General features: G+C 38.8%; 1 protein-coding gene across 1 annotated transcript in view; it reads right to left on the minus strand.

The window, feature by feature from the left end:
* Nucleotides 1-796: 796 nt before the first annotated feature.
* Nucleotides 797-13,830, minus strand: part of PTPN21 (protein tyrosine phosphatase non-receptor type 21) — a 48,238-nt gene continuing 35,204 nt past the window's right edge. The window contains exons 14-19 of the mRNA XM_064151332.1: nucleotides 12,471-12,608; nucleotides 9,794-10,015; nucleotides 9,152-9,280; nucleotides 8,631-8,865; nucleotides 7,908-8,068; nucleotides 797-6,853 (exon numbers count right to left, since the gene is read on the minus strand). Of these exons, the coding sequence (XP_064007402.1) occupies nucleotides 6,725-6,853; nucleotides 7,908-8,068; nucleotides 8,631-8,865; nucleotides 9,152-9,280; nucleotides 9,794-10,015; nucleotides 12,471-12,608 (1,014 nt within the window). The 3' untranslated portion in view covers nucleotides 797-6,724. The remainder of the gene's footprint in view (nucleotides 6,854-7,907; nucleotides 8,069-8,630; nucleotides 8,866-9,151; nucleotides 9,281-9,793; nucleotides 10,016-12,470; nucleotides 12,609-13,830) is intronic.

Below are 13,830 nucleotides of genomic sequence, written 5' to 3' on the forward strand. Positions count from 1 at the left end.
GAAGAACAAGAGCACACACACACTTACAGGCTGTCATTGACCCCTCACAGAAAAGGAATGGAGGCAGGAGGTGGGGGAAGCAAAGCAGTGAGATCCTAAGCAGAGCAACTATCGCATGTAAAACTGTAAAACTTTCAGCTAGGTGCCTACCATTGCCGAGTTTCATGTAACCTTCATCTATTCACAGCCCTTCCAGATTTAAACAAGCCTAAGAGATGAATAAGAGCTAATTCAGTGCCATTCATCAAAGCTCTCGGCTAGGAACCCCGAATTTCTCTTATACCAAGTCCTGGAGCTCCCATGGAAGAAACTGCAGCCCTGCTGTGACAAATCCAAGAATCAGTCTGCATCCCTGTCAGCAAGCTCTGGTCACCAAAATGCTCTAATGGGGATGTTACAGTGGCTGGAAAATAACAGCTATAGTTTAGAGCAACCTAGATCTAGAGGAAATTCAGTGTCTGAGCAGACCTTTTCCTCAGGTCTAAAATCAGTATAAATAATATCTGATCTGAACTGCTGGGTGGTTTCACTATGTGCTTAAGATCCTAGGGAGTCACATTTCCCATTTTGACTCCATGCCAAGTAAGAGAGCTTTGCCCACTCTGAACACACAGGACATTCCCTAGGATTTAAAAACTGATCCAAGTACATGGATAGCTGGTATGTTGTTGTCTTACCTTAAGCTGGTTAATGCTATCAAATTGAGCATACCTAGAAGACAAATGTTAGTTAAAAGCCTCATCTTTTCAGACACAGTTAAGCGAGCAGCACAATAATGGAACAATAAAAACTCATAGTTGCTTCAAATATTTATTTCCATGGCAAAAATAGACTATGATATATTCATTTCACATATATTACATTCAGTAATACAAGCTTTCCTGTCTATGAAACACAATTTGTACATTGCTTTACAAACCAATTTCAGTTTTACAAGAATTAAAGCTGTTTTGATTATACATTTTTACAGTATTGGTTGCAAGACAGCAAAAATGGACGTGTTAACCACTAGCTTAGTACTAGAAAATAATACTTCATGTTTGTTACTCTTTAAACAAAGTCCCATTGAAATCCTTGCATACTGGATCAAATGAAAATGGAAAAAAAAGGAGCCAGATGCTGCATTCCTCTGACATTAAGGTCTCAATCCTACAACAGTGCTGAAAGGACTTCAAACACCCCATTTCTTTGAGTGAATGAAGAGATTTCAGCATTGTATGGGAGCGCACATACTTACTGATCTGCTAGGTCAAGCCTCTAAAATTTCCATCCAAGCTCCCCCCCAGGTCAGCCATAAAGACAACAGGCAGGGTGGGCATTTCACAGTGAAGCATACACCTTGTCTGTCAGAATTATCCAGGACTGGCAAAGTGACAAACTAGAGGGTTCTGCATAGTTTTGCCCCACCAAGTTTCCTATCATTTTAAAAATTAATGGCATTGGCAAAGTCTTTAAAGTCTCCTAATTTTACCCAAGTATTTCCAAATGGAAAAACAGTCTTTAAATTCCCTTTATAAAAGTTAGGCACCTTCTGAAACTGTGGTCATAAAATGAATAATTTGGTAATTTTGATTGCCATGTATCTGAACCAAAATAAAGTTACAGTATCTACAGACTTGCCCTCTAACTTGCTGGATCTGTTTTGAACTCTATTCACTAGATCTCTGCATTTCTTTCTACCTTCATTCTCTATTTAGAGAGGAAGAATAGACTTCTAAAGAACAAAAATACACTGGAACTTATTCTTTACCACTTAACACAGCATCATGTGGAAAACAGCAAAGAACAGAACCAAAGGCCTTTTAGCAACTGGATTTTTAAATGCTCAGTGAAGTTAACAAAACCTTTTTTTTAAGCCTTCAAGTAACATATGATGCCAACAGAATGCACCAAGTTAGCTGGTCCCCAGTAGCTTCCTATGAATATTTTGATTTTTCTTTTTACATACATGTTTGCAACAGCTGTTAAAAGATTGTGATTGTTTTCCCTTCCCTTAGCACAGTATTATATTATTTTAATATCACTGTATTGTAAATGCTGCACTGCGACATGATTTCTAAGCACAGGTTAAATTCCACATTACAATGGCTGATTTTCATCCCAGCCTTAACGTGGTGCAATTCACACCCACTGTAAACAACCTGGCTGCATTCATAAAGTGTTCAGACTTCTCAATCAACCTAACCTGCATCCCTCAGAAATTATCACTGCTAAATTGCATGTGTGCCTATTCCCCTCTGTGTTTTACATGTGGAAAACCAGAGAAATTTGACCTTTAGGAAGTAAACAGAAGCTGAGCTGACAGATTACACTGAATATGTTTGGAAATTAAGGTATGTAAAAATAACAGAGCCTCTCAGAAAAAAATATCTGAAGTTTCAAGAAATCACATGTTAAAAAGCCAGTAAAAATAGCTCCTATGACTACATATTCATTTAGCCTACCGTGCCATGAAAAACATATCGTATGAATCAAACCCTTCCAGAAGCTCTACTGTGGACACAAAAGACACCAAAACCTCCTTGAAATGCCTCCAGCCACTTCTCAAATCCTCACTCTTTACTTCCAACATTTCATACTTTCACAGGACAATTTCTTCTAAACTGTCTTAGCCACTTTTCCTTTGGATGCTGTAGCTTCATGTTTGCACATTCCTGCTGCATGCTTTTGGTTAATTCTTGTAATCGTATTTAAGTTTAAAGCAGACATGTGAGTATTCGTGCTTTAAAAGCTTGAGCTTTCACTGGCAGTAAGCCCACTGTAATTCCTACACAGTACCAGTGAGAACTGCAGGAATTTTGCATCTTGCAGGACTGGACTATGGCTTTGCTTCACAGGACTGGACTATGACCATGGCCTCACAGTACTGAAAAGACAACAATGCCAAACTCAAAACCCCCAGAGATTCTAAAATATCAGAGTTCTTAGCACGTGTTGCTTCTTTTAAATTAAGAATGTGAACTCACTGTTGAAATATAATAATGAGTCCACTACTTAAGTCCAGGGTTTCAGTTACTGATATAAAAACTGAGGTCTCATTACATAGCTAGCCTGTATGATAAACAACCCTGCAGTTCCCAAGTTTGTTCCAGAGGCCACTGAAATCTATAGGCAACTCAAATTTTATAGCTGCTCCAACCAGAATAACGTAGCAGCTGCCTCATACAGTCCTACTCATTACATTTAAGGAGGTGTTTTTTGAGAACATTGTCTCCAATGCCATCCATTTCCAAAGAAGATACACAGGATTATCAAAGCAGCCAAAATGTCTCAAAATGCCAAGATTTTTTTTCCATTTTAGTACATATATTTTACTCTTTTTTTGTTATTACTTTATTTTTTTTTCCCCTAAATGTTGATGGTCACTTAGAGCAGCTTTTAATCCAGAAATTACAGGACCTCTGCTTTGCTTATCTGCTTTAAATTAAATGTATTCTAGATACAAACCATGGCACCCTACATAGCTTTTACTGTTCACTTGTGCAAAAGGTGTCACAGTGACAGTGACACTGAGGCATAAAATCTTTTCTGCTCTTCATGGGGGACAGTAGGAAAGCACTGATGAGCAGGCTCCTGAAGTGCTACATAAAACTCCCCTGTGTAGCATCTTCCTTACAGAACAGAGTGAGGAATTTGAAGCCTACAGATAAGCCTGCTAAGTCAGTGACATCTTTGCAATCAGTAGGGCTTTGACTTCCATTCTTAGAGAAGAGCTGCTAGCCCAAGTCTGCAAAGATTCACTGGCCCAAATCTCTCTCAAATCAAGAAAGAAATCAAATGTGTAGAAGCCCTTAATACAATTTGTGAGTTCTTCTCCCAACTCTTTACAGAATCCAATTCTTACAAGCATTTTCCACCTAGCCCACCAAAGACAGTCAAATCTGTCTCTTGGCAGTATATAGCACCTTTATTTATCCCTGAGAGCTCTGACACACCTACAGATTAATACATTCTTTGCCATTTACTGCAAGAATGTCTTCATACACCTTTTCTAAAAGAAAGTCAGCTCAAATCTTGCTTAATCATCTGGTTTCATCCCCATAAAAACAGAAGCACATTTGGCAAAATAGGCCTACAGTGGAATTTTAAGCTTTTGACAAATAAATTCACCTCTGACTAACACTATTACTGGATTTGGACAGTGGATATTCTTAAGATGCCCAACACACCATGAAGCACTCAGTGCAGCTACATGTAAAAAGCATCCCTTTTCAAGGCTCAGAACAAAGTGCTAAAAACTGAATTCTCCTTCAAAACTTTATGGAATATCTAAGCAATGGTTGCAAAGCTAATTTTTTTCACAGGAGGTTATGTAGTTCATTTTCATTTGGTATCGTTTAGAACAGAAACTGCTTATTTTCAATGCTCACTAGAAGTCACTTGCTTACATACAAAGCAACCCTGCTCTCTTCAGTAGGAAAACTCACATAACTTCTAGTCTATCGAGTTCCAACCTATTAATGCAAATATGGACACTGATGGACAGAACTGAAAGCTGAAGTAGAGGAGGTAGCAGTGTTATGCTTAAAAAAAAAATCAAGACTGTGACTACCAGATTATAGAGCAACTGCCTCTAAACCACACAACTTTCAGTAAACCAAAACAGAACATCAAAGGATACACATTTCCTCAGATAATCCTTTGAATTTGGATTAACTTGCTTGTTTTAACTGCTCCTATTTCTGAAGATAGAAGTGAACTGTGACCAAAAAAAGTAATGTTTTGAAAACACAGCATGATACAAGCAGCTAAGTACATTTGTTTCAGTACTTCTGTTAACAAAGATAATGTCAAATTGGGTTGTTTGCAAGATTTTTATATAAAGTCTTCAGTAACTGGTATCCTCTAGACTTCCAGTTTCACATTTGGCAGATAAAAGTAGAACAATTCAGACTGCCTGAAAGCAGAAAAAATGCACCGGGTTCATACAGTGTGAAGTTGAAGTGTTTTCAGGGGGGGTTAATTATTCATAATAGCTTCCAAATCCTTGTAACAGCTCAGAGAAATAATTTCACCAGTGGTTAAAAAAAAAGAAAACCAAAACTACTTTCTCTCATTTCATTTTGCTAAGCAGGTATCAAGGGAAATGGACAGTTAAACATGCTCACAGACTGTTCTACCCACAGACATGTTTTTAAATTAAACCAGATACCTACAAACTAATAGCTGACTTTTGAATAGCCACTTTCAACCCAGTATCTCAAAACACTTGAAAAGGCAGGTAATTCCACACTGTCTCCATTTGAAAACCACAGACTAAGGATTATTTAGGGATATTCTTATTAGATCAGACCCATGGGACAAAATGGAATTTACCAAAGGCATGACTTATCTTCAGGTCCATCGGTTCAGCCACTACACAGCTACTAAAATACCCATCTCCAACATTACCTCTAAAAGCACTTAGGTTCTGCAGGTCTTCTCAACCAACTTCCACGAATATCCTTCATTGCCACACTGCACAGCATTAGCAACATCTCTTCTAGTAATGCCAAGGTAATCTAGAGGATTCCACAGAAACTTCCAGTGCTTTGAAGGGTTTCCTAACTGAGCACATAAACATTTTTACAAGTCACCTTTGCACTGTATCAACCAGCAATCATAGCTGCCACATCTCCTTCTCCTTTATGCTTCATACAATCCCTTCCACTTGGCCAATATGCACCTTCTTACTCCTATTTTGGTTCTCCCATTTCATCGACTTAAAAGGCTCTTCCTAAAATACCATATGAAAAAATGCATGAATACAGCTTCTACATTTAACTACATAAATGATAGCGCAAGAAAAGTGCTTAAACCTTTGTGAACGCTTTGATTTCAGCCAGTAAAATCAAACTGCTCTCTAAGCATGAATAATACTGAATATGTAATTTTGCTCATCCATCTGCTTCCAATAGCCTTGTAAATAATTTGGATATTGTTGCAGCTTAACATCCTCCGCTCAGATGGAAGTTATTGACAGCTAACGTTTTTCACTAGTCAGTTTTATTACACAGCACTATATCAATAGCTTCTCCTAGTGTTTTCTGCATTGCTTTTGAAAAGTTAGATCAAACATTGTCACTTCTCCCCTGAAAATATTATAGAGTTCAAAAAAGTTTTTTGGTTGTGTGTTTTCTTGGGGTTTTTTTGTTTTACGTTTAAAAATGCTGAATATAAAAGTTAACTGTCCTTAAAGCAGCAGCTTAAAATACTTAAGAGCTGCAAGTTTTGCTTAGTATACCAGAGGAACCCAAAAGTTATTTTTAAAAATTACAGATACATTGTTCTAAATATAAAATTGAAAGCAAAATTAAACTGCATAAGACCTCGACATTCACAAGGGGTAGGTTTCTCCCCCCATGTGCACAGATCTTAGCTTTTGCACAGTTAAGCATTATGCTAAAATCCACCACGTTAGTGAAACTGCGCCAAGCACTTCCATTCCACAAGATACTTACTTTGCTCATAGTAACACCACTCTAAAGAGCATATGTAAGTACTACAGACCAGTACAAGTAAAATCATTCCTTAATATGACTGCAGCTGAACGTGGGAAAAATGAAGTCCAACGAAGATCCTGCTCTGCAGGGACTGTTACGTTGACTCACACTGAACAGTCACATACCAGCCCTAAACAGTTACTTCATCAGATGAGGAAAACACCAGCGAGAGCAGGTCTGCCTGGACAACTGTTATCTTATTCCTGTAATCTCTTGCAGTGTTCCTCAGGAAGTGGCAGGGATTATATAAGTCTAGAACTTTTGAGAAACTGAATGAGAACTCCATAGACAAAAGTGTACTGTGAAAGTGTCTGCACCATCATCATTCTCTGCTGCCTCAACATGTCTAGCACTCGTGGGATGTCCAGCATCTGAAGGAAGAGAACAAAACATTACAAGTGAGTGGCGAGGAAGGTGAATGGCTTGCACATTTTCAGCAAGAGGTTCAGAGCAGTACTAGTGATCTAAGGGCAGAACCATCTGCTCTAATTTCAGCTCTGACAGTTAATTGCTTATGTCTGCAGTATGGACTGTACTACACTATTGGCTATGCCTACTGCCTCATCTGTGAAATATGCATTATGTTAAACTTGCCTATCTCATGGGGTGTGGGGTCTTCACAACTCTAATGGCTGCAGAAGTCTGTCAAAGTGCTAGCACAGGGGTGCAAAACGAAACTGTTGAGTCTCAGCTGGCATATTATATTATTAATAAACACTCTATAGCTATTCACTTCTGGCTACAAGCTAATAGGACTAGATTTTATTCTATTAAACTATTCCTTTGTCCTCTGCTGAGTCTGATACTGCAAATACACTACACTGAACAACAGTGCATTGAGTAACAACCAGAGAGACTAGATACAACACATGTTCTTGAACGCAGGCATATCACAGAATCACAGAATGTCAGAGGCTAGAAGGGACTTCAAAAGATCATCCAGTCCAAACCCTGCCAGAGCGGGATCACCTATACCAGATCACAGAGGTACATGTCCAGGTGGGTTTTGAATATCTCCAGAGGGAGACTCCACAACCCCCCTGGGCAGCCTGTTCCAGTGTTCTGTCACCCTCACAGTGAAAAAATTCCTCATGTTTACATGACACTTCCTATGCCTCAACTTCCACCCACTGCCCCTTGTCCTGTTCCCGGGCATCACTGAGAAGTGCCTGGCGCCATCCTCCTGGCACTCACCCTTTCCATGTTTTTTGAGGTCACCTCTCAGCCTCCTCTTCTCCAAGCTAGAATCCCAGCTCCCTCAGTCTCTCCTCAAAAGAGAGATGTTCCATCTCCTGAATCATCTTTGTGGCTCTGTGCTGGACTCTCTCAAGCAGTTCTATGTCCCTCTTGACATCTAGCATGACGTCCCTCTATGTGCCTTTTGGCATCTAACATAATCTAAAGCATGAGAAAGAAAGGGATCACCTCGTTGTGTTCCAAGCAGGCGATCATGATCTCTGAAAGGATGACCACTCCAGTTCTTCCTACACCTGCACTGCAATGTACCAGGAGAGGAGGATTTGAGTTCTTAGGATCCGCAGTACTGTTGGTATGGCGCCGCACTGACTGTATCTCTTCCAAGTATGCTGTTAAATTCAACAAGAGAAAAAGAATACATTTAGGAGATGAAGTCCTGTAAACCATGCTATTACACTGTGTGACCACCAGAAAAGTAGTAATTTAACAGAAGGCATCCCACAGGAAAGTGACACACTGTATAAATCACAAGTCATCTCCCAACCAGAGCAATACAGATCTATAAAGCTTGTCTAACTTCTGTAAGGCTTTCGTTGCCTTGTTCCCCATCGAAGGCAGCTCACGGCCACTGTGCTACCATAGTCGAACGTGTAGTATGTGATGCAATTGTTTTAATCTGTATGAATCACAGAATGTCAAGTGTTAGAAGGGACTTATAGATACCATCTAGACCAACCCCCTCCACCAAAGCAGGATCACCCAGGGCAGGCGACATGGGAATACATCCAGGATAGTCACTTTAACAAACAGGCAGGTATATTCTCATCAAAACTAAAGTGCAGTATCTCTTGCTGTTGTAAAGGAACCTTTTATACAGAATGTGTGATGTACTTACCAAAAAGCTAATTGGTGTATAGTGGCCATTTGAGGAAACTATTAAATACTACTTACAGAGAAATCCCTTTAAATCCTCTGGACAGCCATGTTCTGGCCAGTCAGTATACTGCAGATGCCAAACTGTTCTCTCCTGTCCTGTGAGAAGATGTTTAATCTTCAAACCCGTAGTTGCATAGCAGCCTGAGTCAGTACGGAATCGTGTGGTGATCTTAAACCTCCCATATGTTACAGTGTTGTGTCTTGAACCAAGGCGTGGCCAGTATCTGAAGCTTTTTTCTCGCCCACTTTCCTGAGAAGCGAAACACTTGCTTAAGAAGAAACATAAGGACACCCATGTAACTAATGCTCCTAGTAAGTACTAGTACAGTCTTATGGTTTCTCATCGAGTAAAACAACCTCTCAACAAGAAGAGTTTGCAAATTGGCATCTTTCTGCCAAGGAAACGAAGACAGAATGGCAAAGGGGACACCAGAAATTTATCTTTGATTGCTGGAGCAAAGATCCCTTCCCTTTAAGAGATTATAACAAAATCACTGTGGAACTTCTGTGAGAAACTTGACTCAGTTTATACTCACCTCCTCTGCTGTCACCATAGCTATAATGGCAATGCCTTGTTCCCAGATCATCTGCCAGAAATCCTGACATGTATTCTGCAAAGGGCCCTGCGCAGCAATATAATCCCACTCTATGCCACCAACAGAGATCTGTAAAAAGAAAGACATTAGATTAGTAATTATTGAAAATTCCCTTTCTTCTTCTCTTAGGTCAGCTATTTGAAGATGCACAAACCAGAAAAAAACCACCCAACCTCAAACCAGGAACCCTGCAGCAGTCTAGTCTGAGAGTACAGAAGAGGAAGAAACAATAAGGATTATCACTGGAGTTCAAAAATATGATAATCAGTGCAAAGGATCCAAATCTGTTACAAAGCTGTTTGTCTTCTTAACTGTGGGAAGAATGGATGTTTCCTTTCTTAGTAATTAGCCACAGAAAGACAAGACAGAGAGAGAAAGTAAACAACAGATCAATACAGAATTGAAATGTAGACCTCTTTGTCAGTTAGCCCTCCATTATTCTATGCAATAAGGACAAACAGGCTCCTCTGCAGAAAGAGAGGGATTCTTTCTCACCTGACCAAACCAAAAACTGATAACTAAATCCAATTCTAAGTTACAAAATGAACTGAAAAAACATTTCTCCAACAGCACTTCTCTCACCTTGATATGAGACGCGTTGATGTAACCCGTGTTATTTTCTTTGGTGGGGACTAGCTCTACTCTGGTATCATCATAAGGAAGGACATCCTGGAAGCGGTTTCTCTCAGCGTTTTCAGGAAGCCTGGCTATTGAGCACTCACCATCCCGAAGTCTCTTCTTCTGAACACGCTCATATTCAGTGAACACCATCCCCTGCTCTAACCGCTGCTCCAGGACTTTACACTGTAAGACAGCGCACAAATAATCACACAAGGTCACACTCGAAGGCAAGCCTGTTATAACAGAGTGCTCACGAAGGAAAAAATGCATGTGTTTTCCTCTCCCACCTCATTTTTCAATGCTTTTCCAACTGTTAATGTCTTCACAAACATACCAGAATAAATTAGGAGCAACCCTAACCAGCAAGGAATTTTAAGTGAAAACTAAGAAGCCTGTGATACTTCATTGAGTCACAAAAAAATGTGGATACCACTGGTGAAAGAAAAACGACTTCACAGTTTCTATAAAAACAGCCTAGTTGGGCAAATCAATGTTTGGTGAACCTAGATAGCTATGCTATACCACAAATCACATTTGAACAACAAATAGTTATTAATCCTTCTGTTCAACACAATGTATTAGATTACATCATTTGAAAAGATCTCCTTAAATCTTAAGCCAACTTTGTGATTTGGATGGGGAAAAAAACATCTAAAAATGTCAAATGCTTCCCTCAGTCAAGCTAATAATTCACTACATTTTCTTAGGCTAAAGATACTCAACTTTGCATACAGCAGCAAAGCCTTTTCAGAACTTCTAGCTGCAGCTGAAGTATAAACTTTCTTTTTTTTTACTGGTATAATTCAATATAGTTTACTTAATAAGCTGCTCCCTCTCTCCCTACCCTGCAAATTTACTCTTGCGAAACCAAGTTCTTTCTAAATCATAAGACACTTCTGGAATTTCAGCAGCTCTTTGCCAACAATAATTAGAGGAATAATATGTAAGATTTCAGCCAGAAAATTTCATCTATGTCACATGTCCCCAGCCTCTCACACCAACTGCTCTGTGGTATCAAGTCAGAAAAGTGTCTTGTATCAAATAACCTCTGACAAATGTTGCAGAGGAAAAGTGTAAAATCTCAATCATAGACAACTTGCACGTCAATACATCAACTGTACAAACTCCTTTATTACCTTTAACTGAAATTTCATCATTTAAACTGGTAATAACATAAAACTGAGCAATAAAATAAGCACTGTATCAACTTGAAAGTTGTCTTCTGAAGTATCTGCAGGCTGGTATCTATTCTGCCTCTGCATAACTGCCTGAAGAGAAAGCATACTGACATCTCTTTCACTTGACCTCATGGATACTTCTTTTCCCTCAACACTCTGGGCAAAGCTAGCTGAGTAATAATAATATGTCTGAATTCAACAAGGATCAATCCAGGAGCTGATTATGGCCATAAAAGGAAATAACCAACACAGGTACTAAATGCAGAACTGTATCTCAATAACACAACATTAATCTTTGTTCCTTAGCTTCTTTAAGGAGTGTGTGTGTATATTTCAAAAAGAACTCTGACTGTGTTGAAATGGAAGTCAATTCCTCCTATACATCTCCCTCCAAACCTTCAAACTCCAAGACTCTATTTCTACCATGTGACTGACTTTCTGTCACTGCCTGTTCCTTAAAACTGCAGCTGGGGAGAGCAGGACTGTTCATTCAGATTCTAATTGTTGCCCAGTGTCTGACAACAAGTTGAGCTAGAGGGAGTCTGAAGGTGAGGATGCCCAACCATGCTCACAAACAGATACTAAGGAGATCACTAGTTGCAGACTGTACAATAATCGCCACAGACCTTGGTCAGAAGTGTGATGACAGCACTGCTCCACACAGCCTATCACAGACTGCATTTCATTTTCCTGCACCTATTTAATGATATATGAGGCAGGCTGAAGTATGTTTACCAATGCTGTTTACTCTGACACAAGCAGACAGAGCCTTACACTTCCCAAGGGAGAGTCCTCAAATTCTAGAATCTGATGTGGTCTCAGTGACCTCAGATCTTCTACAAAATTTAAACTTTCTGCAGATCACACAAGTTCCACCTATCTATATTTTCAGAGATCCACCTGAGAAAAACACAGAAACACACCTGCATCCTGGGGCTGCAATTTAACTACAAAATGGTCTAGTTGATTGGCTAGGGCTGGGTGCTAGGTTGGACTGGATGATCTTGGAGGTCTCTTCCAACCTGGTTGATTCTATGATTCTATGTACTGTATGTATGAGTTATGAATAATTACACCTAAGTTCTATCTCGCACTCAGAAAGTTTTAGTTTTCACACATTTTCAGCTTGGAAAATTCAAAAATTAAAGTAAATATCAGAAAAAACTTGGCCCAAAAACGTGTCAGTAGATAATAGTTAATCTGCTTCCTATATGTTCAAAGCATGATCTATAACCTGAGCCACTGCTATCTTAAGGAAAAAAAATCTGAATTATACCCAGTAATTGTAGCAATGACATCAATTAAGAGCCTCATTATTAATACTGTTTCTGTTCTTGGTATCTGAATTGCTTTGAAACCGAAGCATTTTAAATGTCAACACAAAGCATCATTCATGTACATTTTATTTTGACAACTCACCAGTATAACATAGAAATCATGCATAAAACACTCTAACATACCCGTTCGTCATTTGTTGCTCTTGTTGATTCTTCCTTTCCCTCATCTGGCAGAGGCATTCTGGTCAAAGCTAGTCCATTTAGGGCAGCTAGCTTCAGAGGCCCTATTTTTTTGGCATCATTTTTACTCTTTTTCATACCCTACGAAAGAATAAATTAAATTTGTAAGGATTCTTAAATAGCTGAAGAAGTTATGAAGCTGAAACTAGATTAGTTCAACTAAGCAAAGGATACTTTTCTGACCCATTCTGCAAACAGCTCTGATTTTTTTTCCCTTTTGATAAGCCCTGCAGTGAGAGATTAGGGTGGTGGGACTACATTCCTCCAGGGACACAACACAAGTCTGTCTTCATTCCAGGCAGGTTAATGAAACTGCATAAGAATGACAAATATTGTTCCTACAAAGCTCACAACCAAGGTGACAACTCTGGATAATTAACATTCTTGGACAGATTTGAAATCACTCTCCAACCACAAAATACATAAAGATTATTCCTTACTAGACTACTCAGTTTCCAGGCATTTCTTTTCACCACAAGCAGGCACAACAGTGAGCACATACCTTTAAGATATTTGAATACAGTTAAATGTTTAACTAAGTCTCCAAACTGCACAAAAAACATGAACACAGAACTGAAGACCAATCTAAGCCCTGAACCAGATCATGAATCTAAACTATTAAAATCACCATCTATTAGTTGAAAGAAATACTCAAGGGTATTTTTTAGGAAGGCATACACTTGAATTATTCATTTTAAACTCTAAGAGAAAAATTCATTATTCCTGCAGTTGCTATATATGGTTGTTTACAAAATTACACTGAAAATCTGAGTGTACATGCTGCTTGAATGATAACCACTGCTTTTGAAAGCTAAATGGTAGTAAAGGAGAAAGAACACAAATCTAAGAGGACAAGACCACATTTAAAAGTGCATACAAACACAACAGTAAGAGTTCACTGAAGAGCAAATTGTACAGATAGTGGATGGAGCCAGTTTTTACTAGAATATTCACCTCAGTATCAAACATATAAAGGTAATATTCTGTGCTATACAATTGAATTCTTAAAAGATAACTGAATTTAAAACTATTTTACTGGACACCTCTTCAGTTTTAATTTAATTTCAGCAGCTCATTTGAAGATTTAACATAGGAATGTAAATGGAAGTCAGTATAAAAGGAAGGAAAAGGCAGAGTATTATTATAGTAGACACATCAGTGGCTGAAAATGTCTCTTTCAGAGAACAAAATATGGAGTGACTTTATCTACATGTGGACACAAGGAGAAAGTTACCACCTTTTTTTTCCTGTATCTACATAGCAAACAGGAGGAAGCAGATTTAGAAAAACATACACAATTATA

Source organism: Pogoniulus pusillus, chromosome 1 (assembly GCF_015220805.1).
Source record: "Pogoniulus pusillus isolate bPogPus1 chromosome 1, bPogPus1.pri, whole genome shotgun sequence".
NCBI lineage: Eukaryota > Metazoa > Chordata > Aves > Piciformes > Lybiidae > Pogoniulus > Pogoniulus pusillus.